Below are 25940 nucleotides of genomic sequence, written 5' to 3' on the forward strand. Positions count from 1 at the left end.
TAAGATTTTCTTATATAAGACATGGCAATTTATAAGCTCAGTTTTTTCCTAAATAATAAAATAAGCTATCAAGTATCATTTTTATAAACATACATATATTCAAAGCCACCAACTAAAAGACAAAAACTATCAGATTGGAGAAAATAAAATTGAAATATGACTGCTATAAGGCATCAAGGCATTGCCCTTTAAATATAAAGACACAAATAGATTAAAAGTAAAATGATAGGAAAACTATGCCATGATCACATTAGTCAAAAAAACCCCAAAACACCAACAGAAACATTTAGCTGTCTTAATATCAGGCAAAACAGGTTTCACAGAAAAGAATATAACGGGAGATAATGAAGATTATTTTATAATGATAAGGTGATCAAATTATGAAAATAACATAATGCTAAACATTCCGTTTCTAATAGTTTTAAAATACATGCAGCAAGAACTGATAGAAATGCAAGGAGAAATAGGTAAATCCATCATTAAAGTCGGAGATGGCAGAACATTGCTCTCAGTAATTGAATAAGAGGCAGAAAATCAGTAAAGTTATCTAAGAGTTGAACAGCATTTAATTAACTTAATAACAATGGAACATTACATCCAACATCAACAGAATATACAGTCTTTTCTAATGCAGAACATTTACCAAGGTAGATCATAGATCAAGTGTCCAGTAATCTAAATGGATTTAAGCCACACAGATATGCTTTCTGCTCACCTGATGATTTGACAAATTTATACATTATGCACAGTGTGGCTGCCATCTGTCCCACATTCTTGTTACAGTATCCTGAACCGTATTCTCTAGGCTTTGCCTTTACTCCTGTGACTTACTCATTCCATAAGTGGAATCCTGTACCTCCCTCTCCCCCTCTCCCAACTTGCCCATCCCTAACATCCCTGGCAGCTGTCAGTTGTACGTATTTGTAGGTCTGATTCTGCTTTTGTTGGTTTATTCATGTGTTTGTTTTCTTTATGTTTGACTTATGAGCAGAATCATATGGTATTTGTGTTTTTCGGTCTGACTTATTTCACTTAGCATGATACCCTCTAGGTCCATCCATGTTGTTGCAAATGGCAAAATCTCATCCTTTTTATGGCTGAGTAATATTCCCCTCTGTGTGTGTGTGTGTGTGTGTGTGTGTGTGTTCATGTGTGCACACACATACATCTTCTTTATCCATTTACCTATTGATGGACACTTAGGTTACAACCATGTCTTGGCTATTGTAGATGATGCTGCAATAAACATAGGGGTCAATGTATCCCTCTGAATTAGTATTTTCATTTTCTTTTGGTAAATACCTAACAGTGTGTCTCTATTTTTAATTTTTTGAGGAAATTCCACAGTGTTGTCCAGAGTGGCTGCACCAGTTTACATTTCCAGCAACAGGGCATGAGGGTTCATTTTTCTCCACATCCTCACCAACACTTGTTATTTCTTTTCATTTTGATTTTAGCCATTCAGACAGGTGTGAGGTGGTATCTCAATGTGGTTTTGATTTGTATTTCCCTGATGATGACTGATGTTGAGCATTTTTTCATGTGTCTGTTGGCCATTTGCATGTCGTCCTTGAAGAAATGTCTGTTGAGATCCTCTGAGCATTTTTTAATTGGATAGTTTATTCATTTCTTTATGTATGCTGGATATCAACCTCTTATCAGATATATCATTTGCAAATAATTGTTTCCCATTCAGTAGGTTGCCTTTTTCTTTTGTTGATGGTTTCCTTTTCTCTGGAGAAGCTTTTCAGTTTGATGTAGTTCCAGTAGTTTGTTTTTGCTTTTGTTTTCCTTGCCTTATGAGACATACCGAGGAAAAAAAGTTGCTATGGCAATGTCAGAGAAATGACTGTCTGTGCTCTCTATAGGATATTTGGTGGTTTTCTGTGTCACATATAGGGCTTTAATCCATTTTGAGTTTATTTTTGTGTTTGGTATAAGAAAGTGGTCCAGTTTCATTCTTTTACATGTAGCTGTCTGGTTTCCCAGTGCCTTGTATTGAATAGGTGTCTTTCCCCGTTGTGGATTCTTGTGATTGCCTAAAATATTTATTTACCTTAAACATTTTTTCCAAGAAAATGGTACCTTAAAACAAAATAAAGTGACATCAGTTTATTAATGCATTTCTTTTTATACTAATTGCTTTTATTTATAAAAAAATATATTTGTTAATAGGCTATTGGCCAGGCCTAGCTAAAATGATATATTTTCATATACTTTTTTCAGTATTTTTTACATATTTAAATGTTTTCACATAATTAGGTTCATACTATGTATCTGTTTTTACATTCTGATGACTACATTAGGTCATGAATATTTGTAGTGTCATTAAATATTTTTCAAATACCAGTTTTTATTGCTATGTAATTTTTATTGTATTGATTTACCACATTTGAATTTCTAATTTTTTGTTGTATTGTAATTTTTATTGTATTGATTTACCACATTTGAATTTCTAATTTTTATTATGTTTATTACCCTTACAATTTCTTAATGTTACAAATAATTTTAAATTAGCAAGCTATGTATAATAGTCTCTTCTTTGGTTTTTTTTAAGTTTATTTATTTACTTTGAGAAAGAGAGAGAGAAAGTGGGTGAGGGACAGAGAGAGCGAGAGAGAATCCCACACTGGCTCCACGCTGCCAGCACAGAGCCTGACACACGGTTTGAACCCACTGACCATGTGATCATGACCTGAGCTGAAATCAAGAGTCAGATACTTAACTGACTAGCCACCCAGGTGCCCTTCTTCGTTGTTTCTTTAATTAGCATTCTGAGAAAAGGAATCACCAAGTAAACCACCTTGCATATTTTTGAAGGTCTGGCACATTTCATCGTTTCTTTATAGAAATACTGTATCAGTATACACTCTTACTAAAATTTTGTCCACATTTCATACTACCAAACTTTGAGCATTATCATTTATTATTCTGCTATTCTTTTGGACTAAAATATTATCTTAGTTTTAGAATTTATGTAAGATTAAAGATAATCTTACCTTTCATGTTTCAATAAGTGTAAACAGTCTATGATTGTTATTAATTTATTTTCATATATGTGAAAACATATTTCCAAATTTACTTTCAGTGCTTTTTACTTTATATTTTTATATATTCAAAATAGTATGTACTGTAACTTAAGTTTTTTCTTATTTATATTTTTTAATTTTTTTAAATGTTTTTATTTATTTTTGAGAGAGAAAGAGACAGAACATGACTGGGGGAGAGGCAAAGAGAGAGAGAGAGTGAGGGAGACACAGAATTTGAAGCAGGGTCCAGGCTCTGAGCTGTCAGCACAGAGCCTGATGCAGGACTCAAATTCACCAACTGTGAGATCATGACCTGAGCTGAAGTCAGACCCTTAACCAACTGAGCCACCAGGCACCTCTCTTTTAAAAAAAAAAAAAAAAAAAAGTCCCCCATAATAGATACATCATCTTTACTTCCTCATCTTAAATTGGTTTTCTTTTCTTTCCCATTAATCTGTGGAATAATATTCTACTCTGAATGCTAAGGGGTGTAATTTTAGGTTGGAATGTGAATTAAAGATTTAACTTTTCTCAAGCACTAAACCATTTCTCGCCAACAATATCAATTGAATATTTTTTCCATTCCCCAATGATCTCTGATGCTACCTTTATAAAATATTAAATTCTTACATTTTCATCTCATTTTGATCAGAGATGGAAGTTCAATTTTTTTTGTATGGATACATGACATATTTCATAAGTGTGTATGAACACTTGAAGTGATATTTTTGTTTTTTTGGTTTATGTAACTGATGTTTTTTGGGGTTTTTTTTTGCCCTTTGAAGTCATCTCAAAAAGTTTATTATGGGGATTTAATTTGTTATAGAAATCATATAGATTTAATTCTATATGTAACTGATTTCATTACTGATAACCAATAGCTTTAGCCTCTGATTTATACATCCTTAAAAATCTTAGTTTTGACTAAATATTTAAAACAATTAAAGAATATTTTTGAGTAATGTTTAAAAGAACAGATACAATTGTGGTGTATTTATTTTCTGGACTTTAGCCTATATATATATAGGCTTAGTTGTGATACTTAGTTGTATTAACAAATGAAATGTAAGTTAACTAGATACAAAATTTTTAGGGGAAAAAATTTTTCCTTCAAAATTCTATATATATTGGTTCATAGAGGAGTAGAACTCTCATGAGACATTATTCGTTTCTTTTGTGGCTTTCCACATAATACCCTTTTTATTTAATTGAATTATAATTGACATAGAACATCCTGCTGGTTCTACATGTATGTCATAGTGATGTACGTCACAGAGATGTGCAGAACATTACATGACTATGTACATTTTAGACATTACACAAAATATTCAAACATGACTATTCATTTAATAATGATCCCCATAAGTCTAGTTAACAATGTGTCATATTACAAAGTTATTACAATATTATTGACTGTATTCCCTGTGCTGTACAATACATACCTATGAGTTGTTTATTTCATGACTTTAAGCATGTACCTCTTAAATGTCTTTCTCTATTTTGCCTGGTCCACCATAACCTTCCTGCTATCGTAACCAGCGGTTTCTTTCCTATATCTGTAAGTCTGTTCCTGTTTTCTCTTGTTTGTTTTGTTTTTTAGATTCCATATATAAGTGAGATTGTACTGTATTTGTCTTTCTCTTTCTCTGTCTGATTTGTTTACCATACCTTCTAGGTCCACCATTGTTTTTGCAAATGGTGAGATTTCATTCTTTTTTATTGGCTGAGTCATAGGCCATTGTATATATATCCAGTCTTCTTTATCCACTTATCTGTTGAAGGACACTCAGACTGCTTCAACATCTTGGCTGTTACAAATAGGGCAGCAGTGGTGAATATATCTCTTCAAATTGGTGTTTTCAATTTCTTGGAGCATATATCTAGAGATGGAATTGCTGCATTTTATGGTATTTCTATTTTTAATTTTTTGAAGAACCTCCATACTGTTTTCCATAATGATGGTAGCAATTTACATTCCCAGAAATGGTGCGTGAGTGTTTCATTTTCTCCACATTCTTGCCAGGACTTGCTACTTTTTGTCCTTTTGATATTAGTCAGTCTGACTGGTATGAGGTGATAGCTTATGGTGGTTTTCCCTGATGATGAGGGATACTGAGCGTCTTTTCACATGTCTATTGGCCATTTGTATGTCTTCTTTAGAAAAAAAAATGTCTAAGTCCTCTGCTTGTTTTTTTAATGTTTTTTGTATTAATTTATGTAATTTTTTATGTATTTTGAAGATTAACCCTTTATGAAATGTGTGATTTGTATAAATCTCCCATTAGGTAGGTTGATGTTTTGTTTTGTTTATGGTTTCCTTCACTCTGCTAAGACTTTTTAATTTGATGGAATTTTACTTCTTTATTTTAGCTTTTGTTGACTTTGCCTGAGGTGACTGTTGCAAAAAAAACATTGCTAAGAGCTTCCTGCCTGTTTTCTTCTAGGAGTTTTATGGTTTCAGGTCTTAAATTCAAATCTTTAATCCATTACTAATTTATTTTCATATATGGTATAAGAAAGTGGTGCAGTTTTATTCTTTGGATGTACCCGTCCAGTTTCCCCAGCACCATTTCTTGAGGAGACTGTCTTTTCCACATTGTATATTCTTGCCTCCTTGTCCATTAATTGACTGTAGAAACATGTGTTTATTACTGGGCTCTCTATTCTGTTCCATTGATCAGTGTGTTTATTTTTGTACCAGTACCATACTGCTTTGATTAGTACAGCTCTGGAGTATATCTTGAATTGTGGGATTGTGATAACTCCAGCTTTTTTCTTTTTTCTCAAGATTGCTTTAGCTGTTTGGTGTCTTTGATGGTTCTATACAAATTTTAGGATTCTTTGTTATAGTTCTGTGAAAAATACTGTTGGTATTTTGATAGGGATTGAATCTGTAGATAGCTTTGGGTAGCACAGACATTATTTTTAATTAAAAAATTTTTTTAATGTTTTTATTTATTTTTGAGAGAGAGAGAGAGAAAGAGACCGCAAGTGGGGGAGGGGCAGAGAGAGAGACAGAGACAGACAGACAGACACAGAATCTGAAGCAAACTCCAGGCTTTGTGCTGTCAACACAGAGTCAGATACGAGTCTCAAACTCAAAAGCTGTGAGATCATGACCTGAGCCGAAGTCGGATGCTTAACTGACTGAGCCACCCAGGCGCCCCTGGGTGGCACAGACATTTTTAACAGTATTCTTCTAATCCATGAACATGGTATATCTTTCCATTTATTTGTGTTTTCAGTAGTTTCTGTCATTAAATATCTCAATTTTCAGAGTACAGGTGTATTACCTCCTTGATTAAATTTATTCTTAGGTATTTCTTTCTTTTAGATATAATTATAAATGGGATTATTTTCTTAACTTCTCTTGGAATTAATTATTAAGTATAAAAATGCAACAAATATGTGCATATTGCTGCTCATTAAAGATTATTATACTTGTGTCTTTATTTCTATTCTTAAAAATGAGTTTAAATGCTTTTTTTAAATTTTTTTTAATGTTTGTTTATTTTTGAGAGAGACAGAGATAGAATGTGAGTGGGTTAGGGGCAGAGAGACAGGGAGACACAGAATCCGAAGCAGGCTCCAGGCTCCGAGCTGTCGGCACAGAGCCCGACGCAGGGCTCGAACTCAGAGCTGCGAGATCATGACCTGAGCTAAAGTCAGATGCTCAACTGACTGAGCCACCTAGGCGCCCCGAGTTTAAATGTTTTTAAAATAGCCTTTACTGGGGCACCTGGGAGGCTCAAGTGGTTAAGTGTCTGACTCTTGATTTTGGCTCAGGTCATGAGCTCATGGTGGTGAAAATGAGCCCCACGTTGGGCTCCACACTGGGCATGGAGCCTGCTCGGGATTCTCTCTCTCCCTCTCCCTTTGCTCCTCCCCCACTCAGGTAGGTGAGTATGCACACTCTCTCTCAAAATTACATGCATACATAAATACATAAAGCAGCCTTTACTGTTTTAGATGTTTTAGGTTTATGAGAAAATTGAGGGAACGGTGCAGACATTTCCCATATACCCCATGCTACCACACATGAATAGTCTCCCATTATCAACATCACTCACCAGAGGGGAACTTTTGGGGTTGTTTTTTTTTTTTTTTTTTAACAGAGGATGAACCTACATCAACGCATTATAATCACCCAGTGTCCACAGTTTACCTTCAGATTTGCTGTTGGTATTTTCAGTGTATGGGATTGGACAGATACATAATGATACATACTCATCATTACTGCACCTTACAGACTGTTTTCACTGTCCTGCAAATTCCCCATTCTCGCCTGTTCATCCTCTCCTCCCCTACCCCGGCTAACCACTGCCCTTTTTATTGTCTCCATAGTTTGACTTTTTCCAGAAGGTGGTTATGTTATTGGAATCATACACTAATGTCACCTTTTCTGATTGGCTTCTTTAACTGAGTCCTTTGCATTTAAGATTCCCCATGTCTTTCCATGGCTTGATAGCTCCTTGCTGTTTAGTGCTGAGTCATATTCTATTGTCTAATGCTCCACGCTTTATTCCTCCATCCGCCTGCTGAAGTACACCTTGGATGCTTCCCAGTGTCGATAGTTAGGAATAAAGCTGCTGTAAACATCCATGTGCAGGTTTAAGTGTAATCTTTCAAATGTCTTTCACTGTGTCCTTTACTGTCAAGTTTGCTATTCAAAGACAGTATACATATTAAAAGAATCTTTGTTATTTAAACTTTATCTTACCAAATATGCCTTTCCTTTAGTCTACCTTTAAGATTAACAGACCAAAAAGATCCCCCACTGCCACTTGCGGGTGAATAAAAACATTTGTACTATAGAGGCTTTTCCTGTTTTTGCTATTTTATTAATTCAGACTTGAAGTAAAAATCTGATTATCAGCCACACTTTAATTTTTAATTAATTTGAACATATGTGCATCTGTTACTGGCAAGAACTCTTCTGAAATTTTTGAATTAAAATTTAATTTTAAGAAATTAATTGAATGATAGTATTAATTTGAAATATGTATGCTTTAAATATTACTTATAACAAAAGATCACACAAGCATAATTTGTTAGCTGTGTTTAGCTAATGAAAATAGAAGGCAGAGATAATAAAAACATTTCATAAGGAGTAAACAAAATAAACAATGAATAATTTAAATGTACTTGATTGAAAATAGGTACTATATGAAGTATTACTGTTTTAAAGGATAATATCCAAGAGGAAATCATTGTAGTCTGTTAAAGGGCTCTCTCTTAAGTTGTTTCTGCTTTTTAAATAAGCATATTTTCAACTGACAGTAGGGACATAGGAACATTTTTGCTGTGGGGTAGAAGGACTAGTCAAGTGCGTTAAGATGTTAATGCAAACAGTAGGTTTGGAGAGTATAGTTTCTCCTGTTCTACACCTGGCTGACAGGTGTAAATGCAGGGTATTACAGTGCATGAAACACAGCTTTTCTGTACAGTTATAAATTAAATAAATACAGTTTTCCCTAGGGATTACGGAGTAAATGACGTTTCTGCAAGTTTGTACCCACAACGTTACCCTGGTACCATTTCTGTGCACAAACTGAGATGACAGACCGACTGAGACGTTACCAGGAAGGTATCCTCCTCTAAAGTCACCTGAGCACCTGCCAGGGGTATTGCAGAGAAACAAATCACTTAAGGCTCCCGAATTTATTTCCTCTGCCTCCGTTTCCTCACTTGACTATAAAACGAGTACCACACTAACTTCCAGTGCTGTCGTGCGCATAAAATGGGTTAATACAAGGAAAGCACATAGTGTTGCACAAGACTTTGTTGTTATTGTTATTTGTTCCAAATGGTAATTTTTTATTTTACTCATATACTTGATGGTGATGTGTGTTTCATCAAATGGAGTGTAAATGGATTTATAAAATGCCAGATAAGAAGAAAAGTCTGTTCAAAAACACCTTTTAACACAGAATCCTTTCTTCTTGGACGTTACCCTCCTCTCTAACGCTTGATTCAGTGAAGGGGCAAATTTACGCGGAGATCTGGAACTGGACCCCAGCTGAGTCGCATTTCCAGGACTTGGAGGCCCTGAGGATTCCAGCCGCACACCCAGTGCTCCATTGGTCAGCTGAGTGTACTGGGGGTGACTGCCCAGGACCAGGCGAGGCGCCAGCCCACGCTCACATGCTGTGTGTTACGTTATTTTTCATCTTTTAGACATTTTATTTTGAGTGGATTTTTACCAGCAGAAGGTTGTGCAAGGAAGCTTTTTTTATGATTGATAAATATGTCAAAAAGAGTACAGTAGACTTCACAGTGTAAAGTAGAAATCTCTTTTTTTTCCAGACTCTATTTCAAAGCAATTTGAAATGGCATAAGTGTCTTATTAAATGTTACTTTTGCATCATAAGAGTTCTTTAATAGTTTGTCTTTCAAGTTTACAGAGTTTTTAAATGGGTTTCTGTCTTCTTTTTTCCCCTCTAGAGCTGGGTAGAGAGAGCCGAGAAACAGGCTCTTCTCTCTGATACACTTGACCTGTCAGAACTGTTCCACCCAGACACGTTTCTCAACGCTCTTCGCCAGGAAACTGCACGGTAAGTGAAGGTCTCCGCTTACTGTCCTTCCTTGTCAAGAAGTAAACCGACTATTGAATTAAGGGAGTCGTGTTATTTCCTAATACTTGACATTTCTTAACACAGTTAACTTTGAGTTTAAAAAGCAGTGCTTTTAATGACGATGTTTTTTATTAGAATTGAAACAGGTGAAATTTGGTTTTTAAATGTTGCTGATTGATCCGGACATGCCTTGTCTGATAGGACTGGTGGAGGTGCTATGGAGCCGTGTATAGTTAAAGGGGTCAACACGAAGTAAAAGTAAAAATGTAATTTCTCACTCACACCAGCCACATCCGGTTGCGCAGTGGCTACCACTTTGCGCTGCATGAAGATGTTTTTATTTCTGTAGAAAATTCTGTTGGACGTTGCTGACCAGGCTTCTTGGTGGGGGGCAGGATTTGGTAGTTAAGATCGAGCTCTTTTAAAACACACTTGGATGATTGTGTCCTGTATACACTGATTTTTTTTTTCAATAAATTAGAATGTAATAAAAGAGCTGCACGGTGGAAAAATAAACTGAACCAAATTTAGTTGTTGTTTACAGACAGACAAATTGGGGGATTTCAATTTGTAGTGCCTTAGGATCGTGGTATAAATACCAACATTTCAGCTCAACTGATAAGCATTTATGAGACACTTACCACGGGCCTGCATTTCAGGGTCACGGTCAAACGGAGACGGTAAAATAAAAACGAAAGGCCGAATGCTTAAGGGACTTGTGCTGCCTTGAAGAGGAGACTGACGTTACCGGTTAACTTGACAAACTTAGTAGGAAGCCTAAGATACTGTGCATCGTTTAAGAGCTCTGATTACTTGCACATTGTGAATATTTCAATTATAGATAAATAGGGAATTATCTGTTTTCCGTTACTCTTGGTAGTTTAATTGTTGAGGATTATTTTTGCTGACATTTGACGCTTTACTTTTCCAGGGCAATGGGCTGTCCTGTAGATAGCCTGAAATTTGTAGCTTCGTGGAAAGGCCGACTGCAAGAAGCAAAGCTGCAGATTAAGGTATTTTATTAATTTTTGATGTTTATCTGAGTCTAAAACTAATATTACCAAGTGTGACTCCAGTCTCAAACTCATTGTTCTCTTGAGTACAAGGTCAGCAGAAGTTGATTGTATTTCCTATGTGAAAAATCCAAGTTAAGATTCAGGATGAAAGAACTTGTACAAAACAATCTTTTCTAATGCAAAAATAGGAATCTTGGGACACAACATATTTGCAAATGTAACTTTTGGTACAGAATGATAAAAATCTTCAACTTCTATTGGGCTTCCTGCTCTAGAATTCAATCCAGTAAGGATTAACTCTACAATAAAGCACGTGTAAAATATTGTAATGACAAACAGACTGAGTCCTGTCCTGGGGACTTTACAGTCTGATAGTTAGTGCAGTGTCAGTCCAGGCCGTCCGTGTTAAAGGAAAGTTAAGCCGTCTTTTGCAGCATAAACGTTCCCTGGTAGCTTTCCTGTGAAAACTCCATTACTTTTATTGTGATGAGGGTGCAACAGTAGGCAATCATTTGAATGTTCGTAAAGAATCTGGTTAAAAGTCTGCAGGGGGCCCTCTCCAAGCTCCGCCCGCCTCCCTCCACACCAGCCATGTGTCCTAGCCGACCTCTCCTGGCCCAGCCCTGCACCCTGTCTACATGCTGCTGCTGCTGACGGTCACGTGTGGCCTCTGGTTGCTCTCCACATGTGCCCCCTGGTCCTGTCTTAGGACATGTGTTCCCCACCCCCACCCCCACCCCCGGTCCCACCTTAGGACACGTGTTTCCCCCCCTCCATCCACCCTTAGGATACGCATCCCCCCTGGTCCCGCCTTAGGACACACCAGCGCTTCCCACTGTAAGTCCCCAGGATCTGTCCTAGTGCAGCACGTGTAATTCAGTTTTTTTTTTTTTTTCCTCTTCATTTTTAAAGTTTATTTATTTATTCTGAGAGAGAGAGTGCAGTGAAAGGCAGAGAGAGAGAGTCAGTCAGTCCCAGGCAGACTCCATGCTGTCATCACAGAGCCCGATGCAGGGCTTGTACTCACAAACCATGAGATCATGACCTGAGCTGAAACCAAGAGTCATAGACGCTTAACCAACTGCGCCACCCAGGTGCCCCCGATTGAATTTTTAAATAAATTAAACCCAAGACTACAGTTCTTGGACTCAGTCAACCTTAGGCCACTGGCTTTTTGCAGGTCCTGTTTTCATTGTTGTGGTTCCCAATTTAGCAGTTTTCTTTTCATCTCACTACTACTTGATAACATACTATAGAATTTATTTATTATGTTTGTAATCTGCTGTCTGTCTGACTCCACTGGACCATAGTCCCACGACAGTAGTGATGTTTTCTGGTTTTGTTGTAGCCCAAATACATGAAGCTGTTACCGTGGCCTAAAGGGTCCACAGTTAAGCCCTGTGGAACCGGTGGTTGGGGGCACAGGGGCGAGTGGCTGGGCTGCGGGAGGTGTAGCCACAGCTGGAAGGCTGTTGTACCTGTGCCAGAACTCTGATCGCTCACGATAAGCTAGACCCTTCTCCTCTGACTCTCCACAGATTGCTATAAAATTCTCCCTTTAAGCTGAGGAAATTAGAAGGGTTTTCTTTCCTGCCATTGCATTTTATTTGAACCTTCGCCCCTAGCCTGTGTTGCTGGTGGTCATACTCCTTTGCCCGGCTGTTAAGGAAAGTGGTGGGGGGTGGGGGGGGGCCAGGAGCCACTCACTTGACCAGGTTGCGTGGTCTCTGGCAGCTGTGAGCCACACATACAGTATGTGACATCACTGTTCAGATATACAGCGGTATAAAAACAAGGAAATGAGTTATACTCTGAGTCAGAGCATGTTAATATTTCCATAACTGTGTTGCCTCTGTTCTTACAAAATGGGAATAAAATATTCTATAACCAGAAAGCACCAGGCTTCTACATTATGCCTGTAGGTTGGGAGGAAAAGGCTGATAGTTAGTGAAACAAGATTGTAATCTTAGTTTTCCAAAAAGAGTCGTGTGCCTTTAAGCAATTTTAATGGAGTAATCTGAGTCCTTGTTGTCTCGTTTATCGATGGATTTAAATAATAACTTCCTTGAAACATTTATTGTGAGGATCTCTGAAAACAGGAGGGTTTTTAAATCGTATTTTTAAGGGGATTAATTCACTTGGAGAACTTTGGATCTGAATTGTGTTTGAGAGCTCCTGTTGCTTTGGGACCCGGTGGAGGCAGGGAGCCACGCAGGGCTGCCACTTGACTTCAGCTGCTTCCTGCTGGGCGGGGGCCGCCCAGGTACTGATCCCCTCCTTCGTTGAGCTTATGGAGAAATAGAAGTGAAAAGAAGGAAGGAATGAGACGTTTGGGTGCTAAGGTGTCCCGAGGAGACCTGTTTGCCAGAATTGGGGTTAGGAGCTTAGACACATCCTCCCCGAGTGTGAGTGGCGGGTTGTACTTGATTGGCCCAGCAGTGGAAAATCTACCACAAAAACAAAAACAAAACAAAACAGAAACAAACAAAAGAGCGCTTAAACTGTTCAGATTAAGACATGTATTTAAGATAGTTTTCATTTTTCAAATAGCGCTTAATGTAACCATGCCTAGATGGTCATCTTATTATCAAGTGGACACTGTTCTTCCAAACACGGGGGAGTGTAAGGTAACACAGTGCTGAGTGTGGGTGTCTGCACGATTTTGTGTGTGCAAACTAATAAGGTCGTCTAAACCAGCTCCACAGGGGCGTCTGAGGGGCTCAGCCAGTTGGGTGTCCCAACTTTGGCTCAGGTCATGATCTTGCAGTTTGTGAGTTTGAGCCCCACATCGGGCTCTGTGCTACAGTTCTGAGCCTGGGGCCTGCTTCAGATTCTGTGTCTCCCTGTCTCTTTGCCCGTCCCTGCTCATGCTTGGTCTCTCTCTTTCAGAAATAAACATTAAAAATAAATAAATAAATGAAGCTAGCTCCACAAAAATGGTTTTCCTTAAGTGATGGAAGCAGCCAGAAGTTTTAAATTGGTTTGATATTCTCATAGTATTAATGGCTTTGAATGTCTTAAATATTTCCACCAGTTTAAAGGATTTGTCATTCTTAGTTGACTGTACTGCTTAACTTGCTTTGCCAACTTAATGCTGTTTTCTCATGCTGACTGAATATAGTGGGTTAGGACTGGCCCAAATACCCTGTTCGTAAGGCTTGAGAGCTTTAACTGATACCATGCCGACAAAATCAGTGTGCTGGGATATTCTGCACTAAGTTCCATCTCCTGGTCTATCCAACCCCAGCTTTCAACCTTGTAAGGAACCTGTTCATGCTTCTTTCTGCACTACAGCTGTGTTTTCCTCCCCTCAGCTGTATCCCCCCAGCCATGTATGTATGTGTGTGTGTGTGTATGTGTATATATGATTTTCTATTTCCTTTTTTAACTTTATATTTTCTAATAGTTATATTAAAGCAAGATGAAATTAATTTTAATACTATATTTTATTAAACCTAATATAGGTATGTGATATTGTTTCCTTAACATATAATAAATATATTTAAATTGTGAATGGTACAAATTACCCTTTTGAGCAGTTGGTCCTTTCTTTGTACAAAGTCCTTGAAATCCAGTAAATATTCTGTATTTTTATAGCACCTCTCATTTCAGACTAGGAACGTTTCAAGTGCTCAGTAGCCCCATGTGGTGTGGCTAACAATTGGATATTAGCTCTAGACAGGGAAGGTAATTTCCTAGAGAAAAATTAAAAATCCTTCTGGTCTTCAATGTTTTCCTAATTATTTTTAATATTTTCTTTTAGTAAACATTTCGAACAAATGAAATAAATCAAACAAAGAAGGAGAACAGTAGAATTAATCTGATTATTGAAAGTTTTCAAGATTTAGGACTTTCCTTTAAAAAATTTTTTTTTTCATTTGAAGATAGTTGACATACAGTATATTAGTTGCTGGTATATGTCATAGTGTTTTGACAATTATATACAACACTAAGTGCTTGCCACAGTAAGTCTCGTTGCCATCTGTCACCACACAAAGTGCAGTCTTCACGGACTGTATACTCTCTGCTGTCCTTTTCATCCCCATGACTTATTTTATAACTGGAAGTTTGTACCTCTTAGTCCCTTCACCTGTTTCACCCATCCTCCCACCCCTCCCCTCTGACAACCACCAGTTTGTAATCTGTATTTATGTGTCTGTTTCTGTTATTGTTTGTTTGTTCGTGTGTTTTGTGTTTTAGGGTCCACCTGTAAGTATACTCATACGGTATTTCCCTTTCTCTGTCTGCCTTATCTCACTTAACATACATAATACTCTCTAGGTCCACCCATGTTGTCGCAAATGGCAAGATTTCGTTATATTTAATGGCTCAGTAATACTCCAGTGTGTGTATACACCACATCTTTCTCCATTCTTCTATCGATGGACATTTATGTTGCTTCCATATCTTGTCTCATGGAAATAATGCTGCAATACATGTAGAGGTTCCCAAACCTTTTTGGATTAGCATTTTTGTTTTGGGGGAGTAAATACGCAGTAGAGGAGTAATTGGATTGTATGGTATTTCTAGTTCTCATATTTTGAGGAATCTTGATACTGTTTTTGATCGCGGATGGAACATTTGCATTCCCACCAACTGTACAAGGGATCCCTTTCCTCCACATGCCCACTGACATGTATGATTTCATGACTTTTTATTATCATTATCCATTCTGACTTGGATGAGGTGATATCTCATTGTGGTTTTGACTGGCATTTTCTTGATTGGTGATGTAGAGCCTCCTTCATTTGTTTATTGGCCATCTGTATGTCTTCTTTAAAGAAATGTCTCTTCAGGTCCTCTATGCATTTTTTAGGCAGATTCTTTGGTGTGTGTGTGTGTGTGTGTGTGTGTGTGTGTGTGTGTGTGTTGGTGTTGAGTTCTATAAGTTCTTTATATACTCTGAATATTATCCCCTTATTGGAAATATCATTTGCAAATATTTTTTCCCATTTAGTACATTGCCTTTTCATGTTGTTGATAGTTTCCTTCACTGTGGAAAAGTATTTTAGCTTGATGTCTCAATAGTATACTTTTGCTTTTGTTTCCCTAGTTTGAGTAGACAGATCCAGAAAAATGTTGCTAAGGGCAATGTCCAAAAATTTGCTGCCTATGTTTTCTTTCAGGAGATTTATGGTTTCAGGTCTTACTTTTAGGTCTTTAATTCATTCTGAGTTTATTTTTCTGTATGGCTTATAAGAAAGTGGTCCAGTTTTATTCTTTTGCATGTAGCTGTCTAGTTTTCCTACCACCATTACTAAAGGGACTTTCTCCCACCACCCCGCTTTGTATATTATTACCTCCTTTGTCATGGATTAATTGACCACCAGAGAATGAGCTTCCTTCCGGACTCTGTATTCTGTTCCGTTGTTTTGTGTGTCTGTTTTTGGGCCAGTACCATACTGTTCTGATAACTACAGCTTTGTAGTATATCTTGGAATCTGGGATTCGTTCTTCTTTCTCAACCCATTTAGGGTCTTTTGTGGATCCATACAGATTTTAAGATTCTTTGTTCTAATTTTGTGAAAAATACGATTGGTAATTTGATAGGGATTGTGTGCATTCTGTAGATTTTTTTTAGGTAATATGGACATTTTAAAATATTCCTGGAATCCATGAACATGGAATATCTTTCCAGTTGTTTGTGGCATATTCGGTTTTTTTCATTATCATCATAATTTTCAGAATACAAGTCTTTCACCCTCTTGGCTACATTTTTTTCCTAGGAATTTTATTCTTGATACAGTTGTAAATGGGATTGTTTTCTTATTTTCTTTTTCCCGGTAGTTCATTATTATTGGATAGAAGTGCAACAAATTTCTGAATAATTTTATATTCTACAAGCTCACCAAATTCATTTATTTATTGTAAATTTTTATTATTAATTTTTTTTTTTGGTGCCGACTTTAGGGCTTTCTGTGTATAGTGTCATGTTGTTTCCAAATAGTGACAGTTTAACTTTTTTTTTTTAAACCAATTTGGATGCCTTTTGTTTGTTTTTCTTGGCTGATTGCTGTGGCAAGCACTTACAATGCTATGTTGAATAAAAGTAGCAAGAGCGGACTTTGTTGTCTTATTCCTGATCTTAGAGGAAAAGCTCTCCATTTTCCATGATTGAGTACGATGTTAGCTGTGGTTTTGCCATATTTGGACTGTATTATGTTGAGATATATTCCCCCTAAACCCTTTGTTGAGGGTTTTTATCAGGAATGGATGTTTTACTTCGTCAAATGTTTTTTCTGCGTCTGTTGAGATGATTTCATGGTTCTATGGTTTCATGGTCCCTGAGTTGAATACCCTTGATCATGGTGAATGGTCTTTTCAATTCAGTTTGCTAATATTTTGTTGAGGAGTTGTGCATCTATGTTCATCAGGAATGTTGGTCTGTAATATTCTTTATTCTTTTTCTTGTGTCTTTGTAATGTCTCTATCTGGTTTTGGTATCATAGTAATACTAGCCTCATAGAATGAATTTAGAAGTTTTCCTTCCTGGGGCGCCTGGGTGGCTCAGTCGGTTAAGCGGCCGACTTCGGCTCAGGTCATGATCTCACGGTCCGTGAGTTCGAGCCCCGCGTCGGACTCTGTGCTGACAGCTCAGAGCCTGGAGCCTGTTTCAGATTCTTTGTCTCCCTCTCTCTGACCCTTCCCCATTCATGCTTTGTCTCTCTCTGTCTCAAAAATAAATAAAACGTTAAAAAAATTTTAAAAAAACAACAAAAAAACATTTAAAAAAAAGTTTTCCTTCCTTTCCTATCTTTTGGAGTAATTTGAGAGGATAGATATTAACTCTTCTTTATATATTTGGTAGAATTCACCTGTGAAGACGTCTGGTCCTGGACTTCTGTTAATTGGGAGATTTTTTGGTTACCAATTCGGTTTTGTTACTAGCAAGTCATCTGGTCAGATTTCCTCTTTTTTCTGTCTTGGAAGATTTTATGTTTGTAATAATTACCATTTTTTTCTAGATTTTTCAGTTTATTGGTGTATAAGTTTTCACAGTAAAATCATAATTCTTTGTATTTCCCTCATTTTTGTTTTAATTTTTCCTTAATTTCTTTTTTCTGTTTATTTCTGTTTAATTTTTTTTTCTTCTTAACATTTATTCATTTTAGAGAGAAAGAGAGAGAGCATGAGTGTAGGAGGAACAGAAAGAAAGGGAGACACAGAATCTGAAGCAGGCTCCAGGCTCTGACCTGTCAGTACAGAGCCCGACGCAAGGCTAGAACTCACGAACTGTGAGACCATTATTAGAGTTGAAGTTGGATGCTAAACCTACTGAGCCACCCCAATTTTTCTTTAATTTCTAATTTTGCTTGGGCCTTCTGTTTTTTTCTTAAGGAGTCCGGCTATAGGTTAATGGGTTTTGTTGATCTTTTTCAAAGAACCAGCTGTTAGTTTAGTCTTTTCTATTGTGGTTTGGTTTTTTGGGTTTTGTTTTGTTTTTGTGGGTTTTTTGTTTGTTTGTTTGTTTGTTTGTTTGTTTGCTTTCTATTTCAGTTTTCTCTCTCACCTTTATTTATTATGTCATTACTTCTAACTCTGGGCTTTGTTCGTTTTTAAGCTTTTTTAAAGTTTATTTTATTTATTTGGAGAGAGAGAGAGAGAGACAGAGACAGAGAGAGAGACAGAGAGAGAGAGAGAGAGAGACAGCACTATTGGGGGAGAGGCAGTAAAAGGGGGAAAGAGAGAGATTCACAAGCAGGCTCTGCACTGTGAGCATGGAGCCTGATTAGGGTGTCAAACTCATAAACCATGAGATTATAACCTGAGCTGCAATCAAGAGTCAGACACTTAACCGACTGAGCCACCCAGATGCCCCGTTCTTTTTAATTTTTTTAATCGTAGGTTTAAATAATTTATGTGCCTTTTCTCATTTCTTGATATACACCTGTATTACTATAAATTCTAATATCTTAGAACTATTTTTGCTATATCCCAAAGATTTTGAAGCATTGTGTTCCCATTTTCATTTGTCTGTACATCGTTTTTTAATTTGTTCTTTGTAGCCTCCATGTGTATGTGGGTTGTTGTTGTTGTTGTTGTTGTTGTTGTGTTTTGGTTTTGTGTGTGTGTGTGTGTGTTTCTTTTCTTTTCTTTTTTTTTTAGTTTTATTCTTGTGGTTGATTTCTAGTTTCAAACTATTTTGGTTAGAGAAGATACTTGATATGATTCAATCTTATTAAACTCACTGTGGCTTGTTTTATGGTCTAACATGTTATTTGTCCTGGAGAATGATCCATGTGCACTTGAAAAGAATGTGTATTCTGTTTTGGGACGTAATGTTCCTATATATGTGTTAAATCCATTTGATCCAATGTGTGGTTTGAAGCCACTGTTTTCTTACTGATTTTCTGTCTTATGATCTACCCATGGATGTAAATGAGATGGCTGCTAAAATTCCCTACTATTATTACTGTCAGTTTCTCTTTTTGTCTGTTAATACTTGTTTTATATATTTATGTGCTATGATGGGTGCATAGATATTTACAATTGTTATGTTGGATTGATCCTTTCTTCATTATTTAGTGCCCCTCTTTTTCTCTTCTTACATAAAGCCTATTTTGTCTGATATAAATTTTGCTAGGTTTTTTTTTTTTTTCATTTCATTTGCATGGAATATCTTTTCCCATACCTTGACTTTTAGTCTGTATGTGTCTTTAGATCTGAAGTTAGTTTCTTGTAGGTACCATACAGATTATAGATGGCTCTGGGTTCAGGAGTAAGGGGTTTATCCCTCCAGTCATCCAGTGTCTTTTGATTGGACCATTTAGTCCACTTACATGGAAATATTTATAGGTACATACTATTACCATTTTGTTAATTGTTTTCTGATTAGTTAGTTCCTTTTTGCTTTCTTTTGGTTGATGACTTTCCTGTAGTGTTATGCTTTTCTTTCTTTCTTTTCTTGTGTATCTATTAAAAGTGCTTCATTTGTGGTTGCCATGTGAGGTTCTTCTATAACATTCTATGTTTATGGTAGTCTGTATTAAGTTGATTATCAATTAAGTTCAAACACATTCTCAAAGCACTACGTTTATTCCTCCCCTTATATATATGTGATATATATATATATATATATATATCATATATATCTGATATATATGATATATATATCTATATATATCAGATATATATATATGATATATATATAGATACATATAGATATCATATATCTGATATATATGATATATATATCATATAATGATAATGATATATATATAATGATATAGTATTTTATCTTCTTATTTTGTGTGTCCTGGCACTAATTTTTGTAGATATGATTTATTTTACTACTTTTGTTTTTTAACCTTCACACTAGCTTTATAAGTGAGTGATCTACTTCCTTTACTATATGTTTGAATTTGCCAGTGGAATTCTCCTTCTATCATTTTCTTCTAGTTTTTGGCCTTCTTCTTCTTTTAAAGTTTTGGCCTTCTTCTTCTTTTAAAGAAGTCCCTTTAACAATTCTTATAGGGCTGTTTAGTGGTGACAAACTGCTTTAACTTTGTCTGCAAAACTCTTTATGTATCCTTCCATTCTGAATGATTCCTTTGCCATTTATTCTTATTTATTCTTGGTTGTAGATTTTCTTTTTCTTTTTCCCAGCATTTTGAATATATCATGTTACTGCTTACTGGCCTACAAAGTTTCTGCTGAAAAATCTGCTGATAGCCTTATGGGGTTTCCCTGGTATGGAACTAGTTGCCTTTCTCTCCTGCTTTTCAGGTTGTCTCATGTTTAATTTTTGACGTGTGAATTCTAGCGTGTCTTGGTGTGGACCTTCTTGGGTTTGTCTGATTTGGGCCTCCTGAGCTCTGTGAACCTGGATGTCTTTTTCCCCAGGTTAGGGAACTTTTCAACTATTATTTCTTCAAAGAAATTTTCTGTCTCCTCTCTCTCTCTTCTTCTGGAACACTATATCGTGAACGTTAGTATGCTTGATGTTGTCTCAGAGGTCCTAACCTATTCTCCATATTTTTGGTAGTTTTTTTCTTGTTTCTGTTTAGCTTGACTTCCACCAACCTGTCTTCCAGGTTGTTCACCCATTCTACATCCTCTGTTCTGCTGTTGATTTACATTAGTGTATTTTTTATTTCATGATTGTATTCTTTAGTTCTCACTGGTTCTTTTTTTATATTTTCTATCTCTTTGAAGTTTTCACTGAATTTCTCCACTCTTCTCTCAAGTACAGTAGGTATCTTTATCGCCCTTACTTTGAACTGTTCATCAGGTGGATTTCTCATCTCTGTTTCATTTTGTTCTTCTTCTGTGGTTTGGTCACTCTTTCTTTTGGAACATATTTCTTTGTCTCCTCATTTTGTCTCTCTGTTTTTGTTTCTTTGTATTATGTTGGTCACTTATGTGTCCCAGTCTTCGATGGTAGTGGCCTTACGTAGAAAGCATCCTGTGTGGCTCGGAAGCACCATCCCTTTGTCACCAGATCGGATACTCCAGGAGTATCTGTCGTGTGGGTTGCGTGTGCCCACCTGCTAGGACTTGGCGGCTGTGCCAAAGAGGAGGGCCGGCCTCCCGCCCTCTGGCCGCAGTGTGTGGCTCTGACTGCTCCAGGTACGCTGGTGGCAGGGTCGCCTCTAGCATAGCTGTTGAGGGGTCCGTATGCACTGCGGGAGGAGCGATGTTGGGTGGGGCTGGGTCCCTCTCCCCACCACGTCTGGAGGAAGTCGCCTTCAGAGGGCTCTGGTCCTGGCCCGGGTTGGCACCAGGTATGGCAGGGCAGCAGGGTCTTGGGGGGATGCTGAGACCGCCGACCTGGGTCTAGCAGGTGGCAGCAACTTGAGAGGCGTCCCTGCGAGGGCTGGTCTGCCGGGGAGAGCCGGGCTGAGGCAAGCAGAGCCACCAAGGTATATGGAAGTGTCACAGCTGCTTTCTGCTAGCATTGGGCCAACCTGGCTGATGGGGAGCAGGTAAAATGGCCCCCGTGAGTGCTTCTGTTCCCGGAGAAAGTTCCCACCGATTCATGACCCTCCAACACATGCCCTACAATTACTCAGTAAATCTCCTGGACATACACGCCACACACTTCTCCAGCCTCCGCTTCTGCGCTGGGTCTCGGCTCACAGTGTATGCTGGCCCTTTAAGAATGGAGTCTTTCTTTCCCACCACCTTCTGGCTCTCCCAGAATTAAGCCCCACTGATTTTCAAAGCCAGACGTTTTGGGGTCTCATCTTTCCAGTATAGGCCCCTGGGGGGTGGTGCCTGATACGGGCTTGATCCCCTTGCTGTCCAAGAGGAGCTCTATGCCCATGGCCTCCCACCTGCCTGTGGCCACGACACCAGGGTTTGCTTCCTGCTCTTCTCCACGTGGCTTTTTCTATGTATCTTGAGCCTCGGACGAGCACGTCTGCTGGTCTTTACTTTCAGAGTAGTGTTTTATGTAGTTATGGCCTTGGTGCCTCCATGGGAGAGAGGTGACTTCTCTCCCCAAATGAGTTAAAAAAAATACAACTCTTGGTGGGGAAGAGAGAAAGTAGGCAAAGGATTTCAGTAGGCAGCTTACGTGAAGAGGAAGAAGATATGGCAAATAAACGTAAAGTACTCATTTCCACTGGTAATCAGAAAATGAAATTAAATCTAATATATTGGCAAAATTCATAAATGTCAACAGACCAAGTATTGGCAAGGGTGTGACACAGTATAAATCTTAAGCAGGATAAGTTAACCATAGGTGATTAGCATGATTTTGGGGAAACAGCTTGACAATATTACAAAAAATTGAGAATGACCATACACTTCACCTTAGCAACTTTATTGCTTGTGGTCAGATTTATGCAGATGTGGTTAAGGAGATATGTACCATCATGTTTATTGGAGTGTTTACTAGTAAACAATTAGCAGCAACTTCGATGTTCATCAGCAAAAGAATGCATCATTTGTTGAATGTTGACACAGCAGACATTCTGCAGCTGTTAAAAGTGAAAGAACAAAATGAATGCACCTAGACCAGGAATGAACAAAAAGAGCAGATTGCAAATTCTGTATAACATACAGGTTGCAAACCTGAGGAACTACCATTTATTTCTTATGGCTACATGTATATTTAACAATGATGTAGAGCTAAATTCCAGATAATGATGAGGTCATGTAAGGGCAAAAGAAGAACAGGAAAGGCAAAGTATGTAGACAGGACTTCAACCATGTCTGTTACAGTTTACGTGCTTAGAAATACGGGACAACCATGGCAGTATGTTAATGTCCAATAACACCGAGTCATAGGAACATGCATATTTAAAAATGTTTTTCTGTGTGTTTGAAATATTTTATTAAAGATTTTTTTAACGTTTATTTTTAAGAGAGAGAAAAGGGGAGAGAGAGAGAGAGAGAGAGAGAGAGAGAGAGAGAGAGAGAATCCAAAGCAGACTCCATGCTCCCAGCACAGAGCCTGATGTGGGGCTCAGACTCACAAACGGTGAGATCATGACCTGAGCCGAAATCAAGAGTCGGCCACATAACTGACTGGGCCCCCCTGAATACTTTTATTTTTAAAAGGGGAGCATTCTGGCAAGTAAATCCATATAATAACTTATCAAAATAAAATCTGTTTTAATATCAAATTCGCCATTAAGTCCAAGATAAATTTAAGTTCAAGTCAGAAGTATTCAAGAAATTCAGCATCATATATGAAACAAATTAATAGCTTTAATTCTGTTTTTAGTGAACTGTTAGTAACTCCTTTTGAGGTGAGAAGCTAAGAGTTAGGGGTGCATGGGTGGCTCAGTTGGTTGAGTGTCCAGCTCTTGTTTCAGCTCAGATCATGATCTCATTTTGCATGAGTTCAAGCCCCACATCAGGCTCTGTGCTGACAGTGTGGAGACTGCTTGGGATTCTCTTTCTCTCTCTCTCTTTCTCTCTCTCTCTCTCTCTCTCTGTCCCTCCCACACTGTCTCTTTCTCTCTCTGTCTCTCTTGCTCTCTCAAAATAAATAAATAGACTTTAAAAAAAGAAGGTAAGAGTTAAATGAGATCTTATGAGTAGCCCTTTTTTTTTTTTTTAAGTTTATTTTTGAGAGAGAGAAAGAGAGAGGGCACGAGCAGGGGAGGGGCAGAGAGAGAGGGAGACACAGAATCCGAAGCAGGCTCCAGGCTCTGAGCTGTCAGCACAGAACCTGACCTGGGGCTTGAACTTACAAACTGTGAGTTCATGCCCTGAGCCAAAGTCGGATGCCCAACTTACTGAGCCACCCAGGTGACCCACAGGTAGCCCTCTCAAAGTAGATTGGGGTCTTGGTAGTCAGTACTTATGCCTGATCTACACTAACCCTTACATGGTTTCGAAACTAAACCAAATCAAATGTGTATGGGGGTGTTTTTTTTTTTAATTTCTCTTTTCTGATTGCCTCTCTCTTTTTAGATGTTTTAATCGGAGTTTCCAGTGTAAATAACATTTTTGCATGTAAATATTTTCTTTGTTGTTAAACAATTTTCTGTTAAGTTGAAACCTATGCATTTATAAACAAAAGTAAAGAAAATCATTTAATGACAAGAAATGTACATTTCGATGCCTTTCACTTAATATTTGGGTTTCGCTCAAATAGTACATTGGCACAGATGTCAGGAGGTAGCCTCAACAATGTGGCTGTTTAAATTGAGTGTAAACAAAAAGGTTTGATCTCGATAATAATTGATAATTATTTCTTTGCCTCTAAGAGGGATGTGTCCTGCAAGAATAAGGCATTAATGGCTAAAACAGACTTCTGGCAAACTTTTATTAGAAAGTATGAAGTGTGGAGGCGCCTGGGTGGCGCAGTCAGTTAAGCATCTGACTCCTAATTTCACCTCAGGTCATGATCTCAAGGTTCGTGAGTTCGAGCCCCACATTGGTCTCTGCACTGACAGTGCGGTGCAGGCTCAGGATGTTGTCTCTCTGCCCCTCCCCCACTCATGCACACTCACTCTCAAAATAAACCTTAGAAAAAAAACAAGTAAAAATGAAGTATGAAGTATACACCCATACATAAGTACAAATAGCACTTAATACTGTTTATCATTTAGTGGAGGAGATGAAGAGTGGAAACAGCGCTGATTAAATTAGAAGGTGTGCTCTGACATGTCACCTAACTCAGCATAAATGAAGTGATGGAATACATTCAGTTATCTAGAATAAGTGTGGAAAATACTGTGCAAAATTAAATATTCTAGACAAAAGCTTTTTCAATGGAAATTATCCAGATTTTTCTCAAGCCTTTGTCTCACCTAAATGGATATATCTGTATAAAATAATTCCAAATTTCTAAAAATTAAAAGATTAATTGGGTTAAGTAAACAATAGTAGCTGATACTTATTAAGTACTTAATCTGCATCAGAAAGTTTTTGAAATATTTTAAATATATTATTAGAGGGGAATTCTCATTTCCCATTCCTGTTGGGCTTTTTCCCCTGTGGAGGAGTATTTACTAGTACTCGTACTCCTAGATTCTTTCTCTGCCTTCTCTCTCGCTCTTCCCCTTCCCAGGAAAGGAGTTAGTCTCTCTGCCCTGGGTCGCTGACTCAAACTGAGTATCACATACTGTGTCTTCCTTGTGGTTTTCTCTTGGGTATAACGTTCTGTTCTGCTCCTTGGGGGCCATCTCCGCGGCTGGGTCCTTAGCTCAGTACTCTTGTAAATAGAAGTTAAGCCTCCTGAATTCTTTTGTGTGTGTGTGTGTGTGTGTGTGTGTGTGTGTGTGTGTGTGTGTGTGAGAGAGAGAGAGAGAGAGAGAGAGAGAGAGAGAAAATATAATTTATTGTCAGGTTAGCTAACATACAGGGCATAGAGTGTGCTCCTGGCTTCAGGAGTAGATTCCCATGATTCATCATTTACATACAACACCCAATGCTCCTCCCAACAAGTGCCTTCCTCAGTGCCCATCCCCCACTTGCCCTCTCCCCCACCCTCCCCCATCAACCCTCAGTTTGTTCTTTGTATTTAAGAGCCTCTTATGGTTTGCCTCCCTCCATTTTTATCTTATTTTTGCTCCCTCCCCTTATGTTCATCTTTTTCTTTGACATTTATTCATTTTTGACAGACATAGAGTGTGAGTGGGGGAGGGGCAGAGAGAGAGAGAGTCACAAAATCCAAAGCAGGCTCCAGGCTCTGAGCAGTCAGCACAGAGCCTGACATGGGGCTGAAACTCACAAACTGTGAGATCATGACCTGAGCTGAAGTAGGACGCTTAATTGACTGAGCCACCCAGGCGCCCCTCATCTGTTTTGTTTCTTAAATTCCACATGAGTGAAATCGTGATATTTGTCTTTCTCTGACTTAATTTCACTTAGCATAATGCACTCTAGTTCCATCCACGTTGTTGCAAATGGCAAGATTT

At 37.9% G+C, this 25940-nt stretch overlaps 1 protein-coding gene across 7 annotated transcripts in view; it reads left to right on the forward strand.

Moving 5' to 3' along the window:
* DYNC2H1 (dynein cytoplasmic 2 heavy chain 1) overlaps positions 1 to 25940 on the forward strand; it is a 339313-nt gene that overhangs the window by 281971 nt on the left and 31402 nt on the right. For all 7 annotated transcript variants that reach the window (XM_058686519.1, XM_058686520.1, XM_058686521.1 and 4 more), the window contains 2 exons: positions 9474 to 9583; positions 10536 to 10617. In XM_058686519.1, coding sequence (XP_058542502.1) covers positions 9474 to 9583; positions 10536 to 10617 — 192 coding nt within the window. The remainder of the gene's footprint in view (positions 1 to 9473; positions 9584 to 10535; positions 10618 to 25940) is intronic.

Source organism: Neofelis nebulosa, chromosome 10, assembly GCF_028018385.1.
Source record: "Neofelis nebulosa isolate mNeoNeb1 chromosome 10, mNeoNeb1.pri, whole genome shotgun sequence".
Lineage (NCBI taxonomy): Eukaryota > Metazoa > Chordata > Mammalia > Carnivora > Felidae > Neofelis > Neofelis nebulosa.